This window comes from Suncus etruscus, chromosome 14 (genome assembly GCF_024139225.1).
Source record: "Suncus etruscus isolate mSunEtr1 chromosome 14, mSunEtr1.pri.cur, whole genome shotgun sequence".
In the NCBI taxonomy this organism is placed as follows: Eukaryota; Metazoa; Chordata; class Mammalia; order Eulipotyphla; family Soricidae; genus Suncus; species Suncus etruscus.
Genome location: NC_064861.1, coordinates 18,428,248 through 18,448,585, shown reverse-complemented (window position 1 = coordinate 18,448,585; position 20,338 = coordinate 18,428,248). Strand labels below are relative to the sequence as shown.

Here is a 20,338-nt window from a genome sequence, read left to right as displayed (position 1 = left end):
TCCAACTTCAGTTTAGTTCCACATCACATATGATCTTCTAAGTTCAGATCACATATGATCTTCTAAGCCCTGAGCACCACCAGGTATGACCTCCCCCCGCCAAATAAATGAGTTAAAATGCACATTCTGAATCATCCACATACTCACCGGTTCAAATGGCAAGACCATGTCATCTCTAATTCCGTATTTTGCTCGTAGGGCCTACAAAAAAGTTTGCAAATACACAATAATAATCAAAACTTCACTGTAAGCATAATCATTGAAAAAAAACTTTTTAAAAAATTGTACCATCTAAAAAGAAATTTATGGGGCCGGGCGGTGGCACTGGAGGTAAGGTGCCTGCCTTGCCTGCGCTAGCCTAGGACGGACCGCGGTTCGATCCCCCGGTGTCCCATATGGTCCCCCAAGAAGCCAGGAGCAATTTCTGAGCGCATAGCCAGGAGTAACCCCTGAGCGTCACAGGGTGTGGCCCAAAAACCAAAAAAAAAAAAAAAAAAGAAATTTATGATTAAAAAATTCAGCATTTGATGGGGCCAGAGCAATAGCACAGTTGGTAGGGCATTTGGCTTGCACGTAGCTGACATGGGTTCGATCCCCAGCATCCTATATGGCCCCCAAGCCTGCCAAGAGTAACTTCGGAGCACAGAGATAGGAGTAACCCTGGCCATGGGCAGGTGGGGCCCAAAGATAAATAAATAAATTAAATTAATAAATAAATATTTAGCATTTGAGGGGCCAGAGAGATAGCATAGAGGTAGGGCATTTGCCTTGCAGGCAGAAGGTCAATGGTTCGAATCCCGGCATCCCATATGGTCCCCTGAGCCTGCCAGTAGCTACTTCTGAGCTTAGAGCCAGGAGTAACCCCTGAGCACTGCCGAGTGTGACCCAAAAGCCAAAAAAAAATAAATAAATAAAATAAAATTTAGCATTTGAATTGGTGTTAGTGGCTTCAAGTATAAAACTACAGAAGCAAAAGCAAATATTGAACACACAAATCATTTTTGCCATGTTTTACATTGCAATAAAAATGTGAGTACCAAAAATAGTTTTTCAAAGTGTTGTATGAAATCCATCACATCTCAGAAAACAATGAGTAATAATAAAGTTAGAAAAAGACATTTTAGGGGCCGGGCGGTGGCACTAGAGGTAAGGTGCCTGCCTTGCCTGCGCTAGCCTTGGACGGACTGCAGTTCGATCCCCCGGTATCCCATATGGTCCCCCAAGCCAGGAGCGACTTCTGAGCGCATAGCCAGGAGTAACCCCTCAGCGTCACCAGGTGTGGCCCAAAAACCAAAAACCAAAAAAAAAAAAAGACATTTTAAAAAATCCTAAAGGTGGCTAGTATGGCATTTGCCTTGCATGTGGTCAACCCAGGATAGACCTGGGTTTCATTCCCAACAATCCCTAAGCCTGCTAGGAGAGATTTCTGAGTGAAAAACCAGGAGTAACCCCGAAGCGCTGCTGGGTATGGCCCAGAAACCAAAAAAAAAAAAAAAAAAGGGGGGGGGGGGCAGAGGAATAGCATGAAGGTAGGGCATTTATTTTACATGCAGAAGGATGGTGGTTCGAATCGTGGCATCCCATATGGTCCCCCGAGCCTGCCAGGAGAGATTTCTGAGCACAGAACCAGGAGTAACCCTGCTTGGTGTGGCCCAATAAAACCAAAAACCGGGCCCGGAGAGATAGCACAGCGGCGTTTGCCTTGCAAGCAGCCAATCCAGGACCAAAGGTGGTTGGTTTGAATCCCGGTGTCCCATATGGTCCCCCGTGCCTGCCAGGAGCTATTTCTGAGCAGACAGCCAGGAGTAACCCTGAGCACCGCCGGGTGTGGCCCAAAAAACCAAAAAAAAAAAAAAAAAAAAAAACCAAAAACCAAAAAATAATGTATTCATCAGATAAGGCATTTGTCTTGCAAACAGCCAACCTGGGTTCAAGCCCTGGAGCGCAGCCAGGTGTGGCCCATAAACCAAAGGAAAAAAATGTGTGTTCATTCTTGACAAAAAAATTGTTGCCATTTTGTGAATAACATAAATAAAGGAAAATGTATACATACATTGAAGCATGAGTATATAAATCATTCTAGGTGTCAGGAAGAGATCACAAAGTTTTACCGTACATGCTTTCTATGTGGGAGCCCTGGGCTTTTTTGTTGTTGTTGTTGTTGTTGTTGTTTTTGTTTTTGGGCTACACCCGTTTGATGCTCAGGGGTTACTCCTAGCTAAGTGCTCAGAAATCGCCCTTGGCTTGGGGGGACCATATGGAATGCCGGGGGACCGAACCTCGGTCCTTCCTTGGCTAGCGCTTGCAAGGCAGACAACTTACCTCTAGCGCCACCTCACCGGCCCCATCCCTGGGCTTAATTCCTAGTACCACATGTCTCCCCAAGTACCTTGAGAAGTAACCTCAACACCATACCAGAGTTGAGTCTGAGCACCACTCAGTGTGAGACCAAAAAAATATTAGGAAAAAAAAATCTACAAAATATAATATTCAAGGGCTCGAGGGACAGTACAACATGTGAAGTGTTTTGCCTTAAATGCACTTAAACTGAATTCAACTTCCAGTTCCAGACATAGTCCCCCAAGCACTATAAGAAGTGATCCTTGTGCACAGAACAACAAAAAAACAAATATGGGGCCGGAGAGATAGCACAGCAGCGTTGGCCTTGCAAGCAGCTGATCCAGGACCTAAGGTGGTTGGTTCGAATCCTGGCATCCCATATGGTCCCCTGTACCTACCAAGAGCTATTTCTTTTTTTTTTTTTTTTTTTTGGTTTTTTTTGTTTTTGTTTTTTGGGCCACACCCTGTGACGCTCAGGGGTTACTCCTGGCTATGCGCTCAGAAGTTGCTCCTGGCTTCTTGGGGGACCATATGGGACACCGGGGGATCGAACCGCGGTCCGTCCTAGGCTAGCGCAGGCAAGGCAGGTACCTTACCTCCAGCGCCACCGCCCGGCCCAAATATTTTTTTTTTTTTTTTTGGTTTTTGGGCCACACCCGTTTGACGCTCAGGGGTTACTCCTGGCTATGTGCTCAGAAATCGCCCCTGGCTTGGGGGGACCATATGGGACGCCGGGGGATCGAACCGCGGTCCGTTCCTTGGCTAGCGCTTGTAAGGCAGACACCTTACCTCTAGCGCCACCTTCCCGGCCCCCAAGAGCTATTTCTGAGCAGATAGCCAGGAGTAGCCCCTGAGCACCACCGGGTGTGATCCAAAAACAAAAACAAAAAAACAAATATTTTAAAAGTTAATACTAAAATATGAAACCATAGAAAATCTGGAAAATAAAGAAACCATTTCAAGACAGCAACTGAAAAACGCATGCATAATTTTTAGCCTAATTCCAGAGCTAGGTCAGTAGTGCCTAAGCAATATAATGATGGAGAGGAAATGAGAGCCTGAAATTCGAGTACTCGCCTGCTTTTTCTTCAGGTCTCTGAGAGCAGCAAAATCATCAGGAGAGTCTGAAGGAACACTTGTGACCACACCAGTGCCTAAGGAAAAAATGCATGGAAATAAAAAACACAGACACAACGCGCACGCGCGCGCGCACACACAGACACACAGACACACACACACACACACACACACACACACACACACAAAGCATGGGAATAAAACAGAGACACAGTGCGTGAGCACACACACGCACAAAGCATGAGATTAACAAACAGCCAAGATGTGACCACCAAAGCATTGTGAGAAAAAAAGAAACTTTTTACCTTTATCCTCTTTAATGGTGAGCATTGGAAGAACGTAGATGACCTTGTAAGATGTCAAAGGTGCAGAAAGTGATGCACCAATTATGTCCTGTGTAAGGGAAGGATCCATGCAAAAGATGAACAACTTATTTTAAACATTAAAATTTAAAACAATGTAAGTACTTAAGTTCAAAAAGCAAGTAAAAAGAACATATGGGATTATGCTGAGTGAAATTAGCCAGAGGAAAAGTGATAGACATAAAATAATCTAACTCATTTGTGGGATATAAGAAAAATAAGTCAGTACAAGTAACAATATCCAGAGACAATAGAATTAAGAGTCCAGTCCAGTGTAGGAAGCTCACCATAAAAAGTGGTGCGTGCAGTTAAGAATATAGAAGGAGAGGGGGCCGGAGAGATAGCATGGAGGTAAGGCGTTTGCCTTTCATGCAGGAGGTCATTGGTTCGAATCCCGGCGCCCCATATGGTCCCCCGTGCCTGCCAGGAGCAACTTCTGAGCCTGAAGCCAGGAATAACCCGAGCACTGCCGGGTGTGACCCAAAAAAACACACACACACAAAAAAAAAAGAATACAGAAGGATGGGCCGGAGAGATAGCACAGCGGCGTTTGCCTTGCCTTGCAAGGACCAAAGGTGGTTGGTTCAAATCCCGGTGTCCCATATGGTCCCCGGTGCCTGACAGGAGCTATTTCTGAGCAGACAGCCAGGAGTAACCCCTGAGAAGCCGGGTGTGGCCCAAAATCCAAAAAAAAAAAAAAAAAAAAAAAGAATACAGAAGGATGGGGCCAGCAAGGTGGCGCTACAGGTAAGGTGTCTGCCTTGCAAGCGCTACCCAAGGATCAAGACCGCGGTTCGATACCCCGGCGTCCCATATGGTCCCCCCAAGCCAGGGACAATTTCTGAGCACTTAGCCAGGAGTAACCCCTGAGCATCAAACGGGTGTGGCCGAAACGGCCCCCCTCCAAAAAAAAAAAAAAAAAGAATACAGAAGGGCCTACTAGGACTATGATAGCTGAAACTGATTGCTCTGGACAAGAACTCACTGGGAGAAAGTGACACGCAAGGCACCCCTCCATTAACAAAAGAGCAGATCACAGTGTCAAAATATATGAGAGAGAGAGAGAGAGAGAGAGAGAGAGAGAGAGAGAGAGAGAGAGAGAGAGAGAGAGAGAGAGAGAGAGAGAGAGAGAGAGAGAGAGAGAGAGAGAGAGAGAGAAACAAATTAATTGCCTGCCCTATAGACAGGCAGGGAGATGGAAAGGAAACAAGGGTCATCAGTGGTAAGAAGGGGACATTTGTGAAGGATGATGTACATTGTATGATTGAAACCCAACAATGAACAATTTTGTGCTTAAAAAGGCAATTAAAATTTTAAAAATAAGGGCCAGCGCAGTGGCACTAGAGGTAAGGTGTCTGCCTTGCCAGCGCTAGCCTAGGACGAACCTCGGTTCAATCCTCCAGGGTCCCATATGGTCCCTGAGTTTGCCAGAAGTGATTTCTTTTTTTTCTTTTTTTTTTGGTTTTTGATCACACCCAGCAGCGCTCAGGGTTACTCTTGGTTCTGTGCTCAGAAATAGCTCCTGGCAAGCATAGGGGACCATATGGAATGCTGGGATTCAAGCCACCATCCATCCTAAATCATCTGTGTGCAAGGAAAACACCCTACCACTGTACTATCTCTCAGGCCCCTCTAGGAGTGATTTCTGAGGGCAGAACTAGAAGTAACCCCTGAGCACCACCAGATGTGGCCAAAAAAAAAAAATTCTTGCTCATGGGAAAAAAAAAAAAAGGGAGCCAAAGTGATATAGCATAGCAGTTATGGCACTTGCCTTGCGTGCGGACAACCCAGGTTCAATCGCCAGCATCCCATATGGCTCCCTAATCCCACCAGGAGTAACTCCTGAGTGCAGAATTAGGAGTAATCTCTGAGTATTGCTGGATGTGCCCTCTCTCAAAAAAAAAATTAATAAATTAAAAAAACAAAAAAATTAATAAAAATTAATAAATTATATTAAATAAGGGCCAGAGAGGTGGTATAGTGGTTGGGTGTTTCCCTTGCACGCGACTGACCTAGGACAGACCACAGTTCAATCACCTGGCATCTCCTATGATCCCCGAGTCGGGAGAAATTTTTTTTTTTGGTTTCTGGTTTTTGAGTCATACCCGGTAGCACTCAGGGGTTACTTCTGGTTTTTATGCTCAGAAATTGCAGGAGCGGGGCCGGAGAGATAGCACAGCGGTGTTTGCCTTGCAAGCAGCCGATCCAGGACCTAAGGTGGTTGGTTCAAATCCCAGCGTCCCATATGGTCTCCCGTGCCTGCCAGGAGTAACCCCTGAGCACCACCGGATGTGGCCCAAAAAAAAAAAAAAATCGAAGGAGCAATTTCTGATCCCAGAGCCAGGAGTAACACCTGAGCATCACTGGGTATGGCCCAAAAACAAAAATAAAATAAAATACGGGGCCGGCGAGGTGGCGCTAGAGGTAAGGTGTCTGCCTTGCAAGCGCTAGCCAAGGAAAGGACCACAGTTCGATCCCCCGGCATCCCATATGGTCCCCCCAAGCCAGGGGCAATTTCTGAGCGCGTAGCCAGGAGTAACCCCTGAGCATCTAACGGGTGTGGCCCGAAAACCAAAAAAAAATAAAATAAAATAAAATAAAATAAAATAAAAACAAAAAAGTTATATTAAACAAATAAATGGTACAACATCAAAGAGTTTCTGAGTGACGAAAGAAACAAGAGTTTAAACTAAATGATAGCTGGGGGCCAGAGATATAGCATGGATGTAAGGCGTTTGCCTTTCATTCAGAAGGACGGTAGTTCGAATCCCGGTATCCCATACGGTCCCCTGTGCCTGCCAGGGGCGATATCTGAGCATAGAGCCAGGAGTAACCCGTGAGCACTGTCGGGTGTGACCCAAAAAACAAAAAAAACAACTAGGACCCGGAGAGATAGCACAGCGGCGTTTGCCTTGCAAACAGCCAATCCAGGACCAAAGGTGGTTGGTTCGAATCCTGGTGTCCCATATGGTCCCCCGTGCCTGCCAGGAGCTATTTCTGAGCAGACAGCCAGGAGTAACCCCTGAGCACAGCCGGGTGTGGCCCAAAAAAACAAAAAACAAACAAACAAAAAAAAAACTAAATGATAGCTAACGGAAAAAAAAATTTGCACTCAATACAGCAGATAAAAAAGGAAGGGAGGGAGGGAGGGAGGGAGGGAGGGAGGGAGGGAGGGAGGGAGGGAGGTTGTTATACATTTATACATTGTATGACTACTCAATCATAAACAACTTTATCTGTGAAAAAAGAATTGTAGTATGAACAACCTTGTAATCATAGTGTTTAAATTTTAAAAATTTTTTTTTTTTTTTTTTTTTTTTTTGGTTTTTTGGGTCACACCTGGCGATACTCAGGGGTTACTCCTGGCTGTCTGCTCAGAAATAGCTCCTGGCAGGCACGGGGGACCATATGGGACACCGGGATTCGAACCAACCACCTTTGGTCCTGGATCAGCTGCTTGCAAGGCAAACGCCGCTGTGCTATCTCTCCGGGCCCAAAAAAAAAAAAATTAAAATTTTAAAAAATACCAATGCCACAAAACAATCATCACATATATTAACTCATCAGGGACAGATGATGGAAATACTTGGGTTCTTAATGTCTTAACACAAGGGATGAAGGGTGGGTGGGAGGAAGGGAGAGAGGGAGGGAGGAAGGAAGGAAGGAAGGAAGGAAGGAAGGAAGGAAGGAAGGAAGGAAGGAAGGAAGGAAGGAAGGAAGGAAGGAAGGAAGGAAGGAAGGAAGGAAGGAAGGAGGGAAGGAGGGAGGGAAGAAGGAAGGAAGGAAAGAAGGAGGGAGGGAGGAAGAAAGAAGGAAGGAGAAAGGGAGGGAGGGAGGGAGGGAGGGAGGGAGGGAGGAAGGGAGGAAGGAAGGTAGGAAAGAAGGAAGGGAGGAAGGGAGAGAGGGAGGGAGGGAGGGAAGGAGAGAGGAATGGAGGGAGGGAGGAAGGGAGAGAGTGAGGGAGGGAGGAAGGAAGGAAGGAAGGAAGGAAGGAAGGAAGGAAGGAAGGAAGGAAGGAAGGAAGGAAGGAAGGAAGGAAGGAAGGAAGGAAGGAAGGAAGGAAGGAAGGAAGGAAGGAGGGAAGGAGGGAAGGAAGGAAGGAGGGAGGGAGGGAGGGAAGGAAGGAAGGAGAAAGGGAGGGAGGGAGGGAGGAAGGTAGGAAAGAAGGAAGGGAGGAAGGGAGAGAGGAAGGGAGGGAGGGAGGGAAGGAGAGAGGAAGGGAGGGAGGGAGGGAGGAAGGAAGGAAGGAAGGAAGGAAGGAAGGAAGGAAGGAAGGAAGGAAGGAAGGAAGGAAGGAAGGAGGGAGGGAGGGAGGGAGGGAGGGAGGGAAGGAAGGAGGGAGGGAGGGAGGGAGGGAGGGAAGAAAGAAGGAAGGAGAAAGGGAGGGAGGGAGGGAGGGAGGGAGGAAGGGAGGGAGGAAGGTAGGAAAGGAAGGGAGGAAGGGAGAGGGAGGGGGAGGAGGGAGGGAGGGAGGGGGGAGGGAGGGAGGGAGGGAGGGAGGGAGGGAGGGAGGGAGGAAACCAACCAGTGGAAGGAAGGAAGCAAACAAACCAGTGTAAGTATTTAAGTCCCAAAAAACAGGGAGCCAAAGTGATGATACAGAGTAGCATGCAGCCAACCCAGCACCATATCCAAAGGGTATGTTAGATCCCCAAATCATCCTGAGCACAATGGGTATGGCCCAAAAACAGTATTTCTCTGCTAAATCAATGTAGACAAATAAAAGCAAGTGTGCAACACAGCTCACCTCTCCCATTAATTCTTTAACCACAGGCACCGCTCCATTGACTCTGGTAAAGCCCTGGTACGCCATGTTCCTGGCAGCTCTCTGGGTGCAGATGAATATCTCACCACTCATAGTTTCAAATCCAATATATTTTATATCAGGGTGAACCCAACAGTTTGTCTGGCCAAACATGGTCTCAGGTCGGAGAGTCGCAGCTACCAGGAAGATATTTTTCCCTTTTATACCACTAAGGAAAAAAAAAGTTTCACGCAAAAGGATGCTGTGTATTCTATCATGCTTCTCTGGCCTCCAAAAAGATGATCCAGCAGTAACAACCTACCTCAATTTAGGTGGATATGGCTCCAGCACCTTCAGTTTGATTAAAGAATATTCCTGCGGTCCAACACCCTACACAAAGAAAAAAAATTTTTGAAAGAAAAGGTTTTATAGTCAATCTCCTTTCATATGTGACATCTCTAAGATGGGCAATTCTGTTGCTATCATGATCCTGCTGGTGAAGACACTTGTACTAACCATGTCCAGACAGAAGTCTAGGAAGGCACTTGGGAAACCAGCTCCCAGCCACACCATTAGGGGAATTACTGAAGGAGAAATAGATGTTGGTCAAAGTCAGTTTGCTGAGCAAGCAGAAGAGATACTGACTTCAAATAATAAATCAGGTAAGGACCACTGCGATAGCACAACAGCGAGGGCATTTGCCTAGCCTAAAGCCAACCTGGATTTGATCCCTAGCATCCCATATGGTCCTCTGAGCCTACCAGGAATACTGCTGAACCCAGAGCCAGGAATAACCCCTAAGCAATACTAGATATGGCCCTCAAAACCAAAGGTAATAAAACAAAACAGAACAAAGAGCTAAACGTGGTTCTTGTCAAGAAGTTCTAAGATGGGGCCAGAGTGGTGGCATGAAGCGGTAAGGCATCTGTCTTGCCAGCGCTAACCTAGGATGGGCCAAGGTTCGAGCCCCCAGCGTCCCATATGGTCACCCAATCCAGGAGCGATTTCTGAGTAAGTGTATTGCCAGGAGTAACCCCCGAGCATCACTGGGTGTGGCCCAAAAAACAAACAAACAAAAAAAAAAGAAGTTCTAAGATATAATCAATACCAATGCCACACATCAAAGAAGGTGAAGGTTGTTATACATTTATACATTGTATGACTGTACTCAATCATTAACAACTTTATCTGTGAAAAAAGAACTGTAGTATGAACAACCTTGTGATCATAGTGTTTAAATTTAAAAAATATTAAAATTAAAAAAATTTAAAAAATATATTAAAATTTTAAAAAATACCAATGCCACAAAGCTATCATCACATACATTAACTCATCAGGGACAGATGATGGAAATACTTAGGTCCTTAATAATGGCTTAACATAAGGGAGTCAGCATTTGATTGACTATTTGGTGCATTTTTAAATTTTGTTTTGTTTTGGGTCATGCCCAGTGATGCTCATGGATAACTTGACTATCCACAGAGATCACTCAGGGCTGGGTTCAGGGAATCCTATGGATAGAATGCCGGGGATCAAACCCAGGTCATGTGCAAGGCAAATGCCCTACTAGCTGTACTGTCTCTAGCCCCTTGGTTCCTCATTTATAAAATAACTGTTGAGAGACCTATGGGTCTGCTGGCAATAGACATGCTGAGCATGTACAAGGCCCAATGCTGAATCCCCAGCACCACATGATAGCCAAATACTGCCTGGTCCAATGCTATGCAACACCACTAAGCCTGGCTCCTATAAAGTACACAGGGAGGGCTGAATTGATAGCACAGCAGTAGGGCATTTGCCTTGCACACTGCCAACCCGGGACGAATCCAAATTCAATCCCCCAGAATCCCATATGGTCCCTGAGCTTACCAGGAGTGATTTCTGAGCACAAAGCTAGAAGTAACCCCTGAAGCTATTTCTGAGTGCATAACCAAGAGAATTCCAAGTGTCACTGGGTGTGGCCAAAAAAAAACAAAAAAACAAAACACAGATACAGTAAACTTAACATGGGGGCTGGAAAGGTGGCACAAGAGGTAAGACATCTGCTTTGTACGCACTGGCCTAAGACAAACCATGGTTTGAATCCCCCGGTGTGCCATATGGTCCAATGGTCCAGGAGCAATTTCTGAGCGCATAGTCAGGAGTAACCCCTGAGTGTTACTGGGTGTGGCCAGGAGAAATAAAAAAAAGAAGCAACCCCTGAGCACCACCAGGTTTGGCCCAAAAACCAAAAATAAAATAAAGTAAAACAAAAAATAAAGTACACAGGCCAGAGCAATAATACAGCACATAGGATGCTTGTCTTGCACATGTCCGATCTGGGTTCAAACCCCAGCATCTCATATGGTCCCCAAGGACTGCTAGGGATCACACACACACACACACACACACACACACACACAAGAAGAGCTGAGTACAGGCTGAGTTCAGTGGTAGAGTACTAGCTTCAGATGTCTGAGACCCTAGATTAATCTGCTACACTTAAAGTATAAAATGATGTGCTATGCATTTCTCATAACTATACAGAAAAACACATAGAAATAAAAGCTTTTGAGGGCTGGAGAGATAGCATAGTGGTAGGGCAATTGCCTTGTACTCGGCCAACCAACATGGACCTGGGTTCGATTCCTGAATCCCATATGGTCCTCCAAGCCTGCCAGGAATGATTTCTGAGCACAGAGCCAAGAGCAATTGCTAAGCACCACCAGGTGTGGCCCCAAAACGAAACAAAACAAAAAAGCTTTAGTTGAAGGTGTCAGCTTACACAAGACCAAGACCAACTCAGGTTCGATCCCTGACACAGTGCCCATGAGCCCCACCAAGAGTGATTCTTGAGCACAAAACCAGAAGTAAGCCCTGAGCACTGCCAGGTATGGCCGGCCTACAAGAACAACAAAACCCAAGTACATAAGTAAAAATAAATAAGTAAATAACAAGTACTATCAAAGCTCCACTCTGTATAGCGTAAAAGCCCTTCGAATGCCATATACTTGTACCTATAATCTGTTGCCTCTCTCTTCAGTCACCACATTATCATAACTACCTGTCTCAGAATTGGAATAAAATTATTTTTAAGCTTCTGATTTATTTCTTCTTTTATTAGCCTCACGAAACCGAGGGGGGCCATCTGCAATTTTCAGTCAATGGGCACACACAGGTTCAGTGCAAAGCCCATAGATGCGATGTTGCTGGGGTCCTATGGTGTTGGGGCCTCCAGGTGTGTCTGCCAGTGCCAAGGGGGACCGTGCAGTACCAGGAATAGAAACCAGGTCAAAGGCATGCTAGACATGATAACCACTCCCCTGATTATGATCTATTTTTTTAAATTAAACCGCCATATTACAAATTAATTAAACAGGAGGGGCTGGAGCAATAGCACAGCAAGTAAGACATCTACCTTGCATGGGGTTGACTAGGTTCAATTGTTCCCCGACATTTATGGTCCCCATGGTCTACCAGGAATAATTTCCGAGTGCAGAGCCAGGAGTAACCAGAGCACTGCCAAGTGTGGTACTAAAACAAAACAAACAAAAGAACTTTAAACCCTGCCACTTTGGGGAGGAGAGGCTGGAGAGATAACACAGTGGTAGGGCGTTTGCCTTGCATGAGGCTGACCTGGGTTCAATTGACCCGGGTTCAATTCTCAACATCCAATATGGTCCCCTGAGCCTGTCAGCAGAAGGCTGAGTGCAGAGCCAGGAGTAACCCCTGAGCACTACTAGGTGTGGCCTCCAAAAAATAAAAACAAACAAATAAAAAAACTCTGGCACTACAACTAATCACCTTAAGCTCACATCTTGTTTTCCCTAATCCCCTTACCCTGTCTTCCCAAAACACAGAAGCACACACCCTGTTTTAAATCCTTCTCACATTCTACCTGATTGGCTGGCACAGAGAGCACACCCCTAATATAAATATCCATTTCCCACCTACAGAATTACTCTCCCAAAGTAGCTGGTGGACGCTTCTTTGTGAGTACTCTACTCACCCAGGATCCAACCTCACCAAGATATTTACATCTTGGGATCTAACTTTACCAACGTCATTTACATGGCACCCCATACTGTCCCCAAGCCCCACCAGAAGTGATACCTGAGCACAAAGCCAGGAGTAAGCCCTGAGCACAGCTACCTGTGGTCCATTAAACAAAACAACAAAAAAGTCTAAAAGCCGGCCAAAGAGATTGTATAGATACTGACACTGAACTTCAAGAACTAGAGCGAGAATACAGTGCATAGGGTATTTGCCTTGCATACAGCCAATCTGGATTCGATCTCCAGCATCCTATCTGGTCCCACAAGCATCACCAGGAGTGATTCTTGAGTGCAGAGCAAGGAGTGACTCCTGAGAACATCACCAGGTGTGCTCCCATCTACCTAACCCCCTGCCCCAATCACAAAAGACTAGACTTCCAAGCAGCTGACCCTGGTTCAATCCGAAGGACCACAAAGTTCCCTGAGCACACAGTTCGGAGTAGAACTTGAGCACTGTCAGGTGTGACTTAAAATTCCTCCTTCCCAAGAAAACAAAAACAAACCTCTCCTGTTTGTCTGTCATGATCCATACAAGGCTGTCCATCTTTTGGAGAATAAATGGTATACCTGAAAAATGAATTACATATTCATTTATGCATAATATTCATAAAATGATATCAAAATTTCTTCCAGACATAAATACAGTGTTGCTCACATACAAGGCAAGCACCCCAACTCCTATACTATCTCTCCAGCCTCTTCAAATAGCTTTTTAATTAATTTATATAACCAAAAACCTTAAAATAATTCAGAACAAAAAGAAAAATTAAAATATAAATATTTCTCCTGGGCTAGAAATACTGACAAGAATTTTTAATAAGAGCATAAAAGCTAGCACTCCCATTCTCCCTGGTTCTCTCTGCCACCAACAAGAAACAGCTCAAAGAAACATACTGGTGGGCCCGGAGAGATAGCACAGCGGCGTTTGCCTTGCAAGCAGCCGATCCAGGACCAAAGGTGGTTGGTTCGAATCCCGGTGTCCCATATGGTCCCCTGTGCCTGCCAGGAGCTATTTCTGAGCAGACAGCCAGGAGTAACCCCTGAGCAAAGCCGGGTGTGGCCCAAAAACCACAAAAAAAAAAAAGCATACTGGAGGGGCCGGAGAGATAGCATGGAGGTAAGGCATTTGCCTTGCATGCAGAAGGATGGTGGTTCGAATCCCAGCATCCCATATGGTCCCCCGAACCTGCCAAGAGCCATTTCTGAGCATAGAGCCAGGAGTAACCCCTGAGTGCTGCCGGTGTAACCCAAAAACAAACAAATAAAAAAGAAACATACTGGAAGACAAGAAAAACAAACACAAGAGAATAAAAATGAAAAGACCAAAAGGAGAAATGATAATAAGAAAATCTGGTGATAACACACTGAATTACAATGCAGGAATTACATAACTTTTACTTTAGTATACTGAAAAACAATTCACTCACCTCTTCCCAAATTTAATTTTGTTTCTTTCTCTTAATGTTAAAAACTGCCACCTGACAAATGAATCATAGTAAGGATTAACATCAGTGGTGATGAAGGAGCGACGCCAATCAACCTAAAGAAGAAAGAAAAAGGTCTTGAAAATCTAGTCAGTATAACAATTCCCACACAGCAATGATTCACTCATTATACTTTATTTTCCAACTAATAATTATAGCAATAATAAAAAGGAAACAAATTTCAAAATATACCTATTAAAACCACATATCACAATAACCTTAATTTCAATTATAAACATTTTTGAGGGAAGCCACACCCAGCGATATACAGGAGTTGATTACTCCTGGCAGTGCTGTGGGACCTTAAGGGATGCTGGAAATAGAAACCAGAACAGCCTTGAGCAAAGCAAATGCCCTGATCACTGTACTATAACTCCAGGTCCCAAGTTTTAACATCTATGAAGAGTAACAGGTTAGGGGGCCAGAGAGATAGCATGGAGGTAAGGCATTTGCCTTGCATGCAGAAGGACAGAGGTTCAAATCCCAGCATCCCATATGGTCCCTCGTGCCTACCAGGAGCGATTTCTGAGTGTAGAGCCAGGGGTAACCCCTGAGTGCTGCCAAGTGTGACCCAAAAACCAAAAAAAAAAGTAACAGGTTAAGAAAGAATAGTTAGGGGTCCAGAAGATAACTCAATGGGCTGCAGCACATGCTTTGTGCTCTCAGTTCAATCCCCACCACAACATGGTCTCCCAAACTCCCAAACACCCCTGGGATCAACCCCTGAAAACTAAGCTTTAAGTAGTCCGAGTACAAGTGAAAATGCGCACACGTGCACACACACACACACACACACACACACACACACGGAATACTTAAAATAATGTCTCTAAGGGAGCCAAGAAGATAGTAGCTCAACAAGATGTTTGCCTTGCATAAGACTGACCCACATTCAGTCCTCCTGCATCTCACTTGGAATGAGCCCTGAGCACAGAGCCAAGAAGAGTTAGCCTTGCGTACTGCCACGTGTAGCCCAAAATAAAATTCCACTATACATTCAGAAATATCCAAGTTAATGTTTGACTTTTTCTCATTTTTTTTTTGTTTTATGGGCCACACCCGTTTTGATTCTCAGGGGTTACTCCTGACTAAGTGCTCAGAAATCGCCCCTGGCTTGGGAGGACCATATGGGACGCCGGGGGATCGAACTGCTTCCTTCCTTGGCTAGCTCCTTCCTTGGCTAGCGCTTGCAAGGCAGCCACCTTACCTCTAGTGCCACCTCGCCAGCCCCTTTTTCACTTTTTTTTTGGTTTTTGGTCACACCTGGCAGCGCTCAGGGGTTACTCCTGGCTCTACACTCAGAAATCACTCCTGGCCAGCTCGGGGGACCATATGGGATGCTGGGATGCGAACCACCATCCTTCTGCATGAAATGCAAATACCTTACCTCCATGCTATCTCTCCAGCCCCCCTTTTTCACATTTTTTAACAAAAATTCTATAAACACATAAGCATATTTTCTGATACAATAAAGTGTTTCATTGATTTGAGGCCCATTAGGTTCTAAGCTGATAACAATCCCAATTCATTTGTGAACGAGAGGCAGAATATATTATTGTTCTAAATTAAAGGTGTGAGGCCAGAGTGATAGTTCAGTGGATAAGGCATTGGCCTGCACAGTTGCCCCAAAACAAACAAACAAAAAATCTTAAAATATAAAAAATTGGGGCCGGAGAGATAGCATGGAGGTAAGGCGTTTGCCTTTCATGCAGGAGGTCATCGGTTCGAATCCCGGCGTCCCATATGGTCCCCCGTGCCTGCCAGGAGCAATTTCTGAGCCTGGAGCCAGGAATAACCCCTGAGCACTGCCGGGTGTGACCCAAAAACCACAAAAAAAAAAAAAAAAAAAAAAAAAAAAAAAAAAAAAAAAATATAAAAAATTAACTGGGGCCGGGGAGGTGGCGCTAGAGGTAAGGGGTAAGGTGTGTGCCTTGCAAGCACTAGCATAGGACGGACAGCGGTTGGATCCCCTGGCGTCCCATATGGTCCCCCCAAGCCAGGGGCGATTTCTTTTTTTTTTTTTTTTTGGTTTTTGGGCCACACCCGGCGTTGTGCTCAGACCTGGCTGTCTGCTCAGAAATAGCTCCTGGCAGGCACAGGGGACCATATGGGACACTGGGATTCGAACCAACCACCTCAGGTCCTGGATCGGCTGCTTGCAAGGCAAATGCCTCTGTGCTATCTCTCCGGGCCCAGGGGCAATTTCTGAGTGTAGAGCCAGGAGTAATCCCTGAGTGTCAAATGGTTGTGGCCCAAAAACCCAAAAAAAAAAAAAAATTAACTAAGGGGCCTGAGAGATAATACAACAGGGAGGGCATTTGCCTTGCACACAGTTAATCCAGGTTCAACCTCTAGCATCTCATGTGGTTCCCAAGTCCTCCAGGAATGATTCCTGAGCAAAGAGCCAGGTATAAACCCTAAGGACTACTAGTGTGTCCCAAAAACAAACAAACTAATTAAGAGGTATTCTAAATTTCCTCTTTTTTTTTTTTTTTTTTTTTTTTTTGGTTTTTGGGTCACACCCAGCGATGCTCAGAGGTTACTCCTGGCTCTACGCTGAGAAATCGCTCCTGGCAGGTTCAGGGGACCATATGGAATACCAGGATTCAAACCACCGTCCTTCTGCGTGCAAGGCAAACACCCTACCTCCATGCTTTCTCTCCGGCCCCAGGTATTCTAAATTTCAACAATCACAAAAACCCAAATGTGTTCTTTTTTTTTTTTTTTAATTTTTTTATTTTGAATTGTGAGAACAAAAGATGCAAAGAAAGAGGACAAGGTAAAGTTATAGTGGAAGGACAATCACCCATAACATAATTCTCAGAAGAAGTCCCCTTGCTGATATCTTAACTTTGAACTTTCAGCCAAAGAACATTAAGATAAAATAAAACAGAATCCATGTGCAATTATTTTGTCCCTCGAGTCCCCAGATTGTAGCACATTAGAATATTTCTTAACAGCACACAAGGCAATCTAAAGCCATCAAACTTACGTAACTCCTTTAACATTAGAGGCATAGTATTTTTTACATTTCCATGTACATTCATATTAGCTTAAGTTAACCTCAAATTTTAAGTGGGTGCGTTTTAAGGATTAGAGTCAAAGGAGCACAGTAAAAACGTTGTTAGAGTGGCAATTGTTGTTTGCATAGGCCCACCAAAATATGAGAGGCATGGAAAGGAATAACCTTGGCCTAAATACAAAGAGATCCTACCCCTGAAGTTTCCTGGCATAAGACCAGCTCTAGGCCTCAGGCAAGTTATCGTCCGATCCAAGACATTGTCCGTAGTGGCAACACACTTTTCACACAGTCTCTGTTGTTGGTATCATGTTTCTGTATTAAAGATTCTGGAATCTGCATGTCCTACATTGAAGTCATGATGTGGAGTGTCTTCTCGTTTCACCTCACCATGAAAGGGCAATGCAGGAAGCCCTTTCCTGTAAGCAGGTTGTTGTTGTTAAGTCTTCTCAGTGTTAAGGGAAGTCTCTTTTGAGCAGGACGATGTCTGAGCAGTGGTAGGGTCTTCCGTGGTAGAGGATTGCTTCCAGGTGATGTTATAGATAAACCTCACAATTAAGGGGCATTACAGCAAGCCCTGTCCAGTAAGCAGGTCATTGTTCTTGTTGTCTTCTCAGTGTTAAGGGGTGTTTCTTTTGAGTAGATAGATGTCAGAGCAGCTGTAGGGTCTTCCCTGGTACAGGAATGCCACCAGGTGATGTTATATACAACCTTGGATGTTTTGTAAATGTCTTCTGTAGATCAAGGGGTGAATGGAGAATGCCCATTCTTCTGAGGCCTGTGCCTGGTCTTTATGTCAATGTTCAGGGTGTAAGGTCTCATTGCACTACAAGATTTGTGTGTTCCCATCTCTATTAGATAAGAACCTATTGGTATGTATAGTATTTTCCCATTTTAGTGTGCCTAAGCAAACAAGAAATAAAGCCACGTGGTGCTATCAGATATATGGGGGCGTAAGAATATTTCCAACAAGACCCATGACTTGGTTCAAACATAAGTATTAAACTGAGGGATTCTTTCACACCAAATTCCATATTGAGCAGTTCACAAAGAGAAGATAAAAAACATGGGGGGGGGATCGTCACTGTATAAGAAAATATTCAGCAAAAGTTTATAGACGTCAAAGAAAACACCCATAAAATGTTGAAAACATAAAAGTGTCTTTTTTATGCCTTTTAAAATAGTTGGGTGGGTGTTAACTCCAGGGCACCATACTTAAGTTAGAAAGGGTAAATGAGGAGTAATGATGATAGGAATTAAAGAAGTTAAAGAGAGGGCCGGGCGGTGGCGCTAAAGGTAAGGTGCCTGCCTTGCCTGCGCTAACCTTGGACGGACCGCGGTTCGATCCCCCGGTGTCCCATATGGTCCCCCAAGCCAGGAGCGACTTCTGAGCACATAGCCAGGAGTAACCTCTGAGCATTACTGGGTGTGGCCCAAAAAAAAAAAAAAAAAAAAAAAAAAAAAAAGAAGTTAAAGAGAAATATGAACTTATGAAGGGGTATGCAAAAGGGCAGAGTACAAAATGGACATTCTGCATATATAAAAACATAATTCAATGATAGTGAGTACTATTAATGTTTCTTGTGTGAGTACTATTAATGTTTCTTTGCGATTCTGAAAATATAGACTGGACAGAGATTACCAGTGACTTCAAGAAGCTGGGAGGCCAGAAGTTCAGAGCCCCACCCAGACCCTCCCTAAGGAGCTTTCATTTTTTTTTTTTTGGGCCACACCCAATGATGCTCAGGGGTTACTCCTGGCTATGCGCTCAGAAGTCGCTCCTGGCTTGGGGGACCATATGGGACACCGGGGAATCGAACCGCGGTCCATCCAAGGCTAACGCAGGCAAGGCAGGCACCTTACCTCTAGCGCCACCGCCCGGCCCCTATTTTCTTTCTTTGTTTTTTGGTTTTTGGGTCACACCCAGTGGCACTCAGGGGTTACTCCTGGCTCTGTGCTCAGAAATCGCTCCTAGCAGGCTTGAGAGACCATATGGGATGCTGGGATTCGAACCACCATCTGTCAAGGGCCGGCTATGTGCAAGGTAAACACTCTACTGCTGTGCTATCTTTCTGGCCCCAATTCTTGCTATTTTCTTAAAACTATTTATTATCATGGTATACATACCTTCAAACCCATTCTCTTCAAATCCTGAATAGCCAGTGGTGGAAAATAATCAAGCCAATGTTCTGCTTCAGAAAATTTTATTATCTCTTCATCAGACAGGCCCAAGGATTTCATAATGCACCACTGGTATTTGGACGATCCAGCTTTAGCCACAGCCTTACTCTAAAAAGAATCAGAAAGAACAAAGTTAAAAAAAATTTTTTCGGGGACGGAGAGATGGCATGAAGGTTAAGGCATTGGCCTTTCATGCAGAAGGTCGGTGGTTAGAATCCCGGCATCCCACATGGTGCCCTGTGCCTGTCAGGAGCGATTTCTGAGTGCAGAACCAGGAGTAACTCCTGAGCACTGCCAGGTGTGACCCAAAAACCAAAAAAACAAACAAACAAAAAATTTTTCAACATAGAACAACCAAAAATAAATTAAAACTGAAAACTATAATGCCTTTTTTTGTGGGGGGTGTCTTTGGATTTTGGGCCACTCCTGGCAGCGCTCAGGGGTTACTCCTGGCTCTGCGCTCAGAAATTGCTCCTTGCTCATGGGACCACAAGGGATGCTGGGGATCGAACCTGTATCCATTCTGGCTCAGCTGCATGCAAGGCAAATACCCTACTGCTGTGCTACCACTCCAGCCCCTACAATGCCTTTTTTAACAACCATTTGATAACATCTCATTCCAAAACAGTATATGACTGGTATGTCAGAACACTGCAGGAGTTTAATGTATTATTTTGTTTGCCAAACTACAGTCTGATATTCAACAGAACCGTCAGTTATAATAATTAAAAAACGTGTAGATCTAATGGGCTTTGCATGCAGGAAACCCAATTCAATCCCAGATTAATGAGCTAGTCCCTTAAATAGGGCCCCCAAAATCCAAATAAGAAACTAGAGCAATAGCACAGTTGGTAGGGCATTTGTTTTTGTTTTATTTTGCTTGGTTTTTGGGTCACACTTGGTGGTGCTCAGGGGTTACTCCTAGCTTTATGCTCAGAAATCGCTCCTGGCAGGCACAGGGGATCATATGGGATGCTGGGATTCGAACCATCGCCCTTCTGCATGCAGGGCAAACGCCTTATCTCCATGCTAGCTCTCCGGCCCTTTATGTTCTTTGGGTTTTTTTTTTTGGGGGGGGGGGGTGGTTGGGGTAGGGC

At 44.9% G+C, this 20,338-nt stretch overlaps 1 protein-coding gene across 1 annotated transcript in view; it reads right to left on the bottom strand.

Annotated features, from left to right (window-relative positions):
* LARS1 (leucyl-tRNA synthetase 1) overlaps positions 1-20,338 on the bottom strand; it is a 70,677-nt gene that overhangs the window by 38,620 nt on the left and 11,719 nt on the right. The window contains exons 6-13 of the mRNA XM_049786843.1: positions 19,188-19,349; positions 13,985-14,097; positions 13,061-13,124; positions 8,846-8,913; positions 8,527-8,752; positions 3,723-3,810; positions 3,418-3,494; positions 148-201 (exon numbers count right to left, since the gene is read on the bottom strand). Coding sequence (XP_049642800.1) covers positions 148-201; positions 3,418-3,494; positions 3,723-3,810; positions 8,527-8,752; positions 8,846-8,913; positions 13,061-13,124; positions 13,985-14,097; positions 19,188-19,349 — 852 coding nt within the window. The remainder of the gene's footprint in view (positions 1-147; positions 202-3,417; positions 3,495-3,722; positions 3,811-8,526; positions 8,753-8,845; positions 8,914-13,060; positions 13,125-13,984; positions 14,098-19,187; positions 19,350-20,338) is intronic.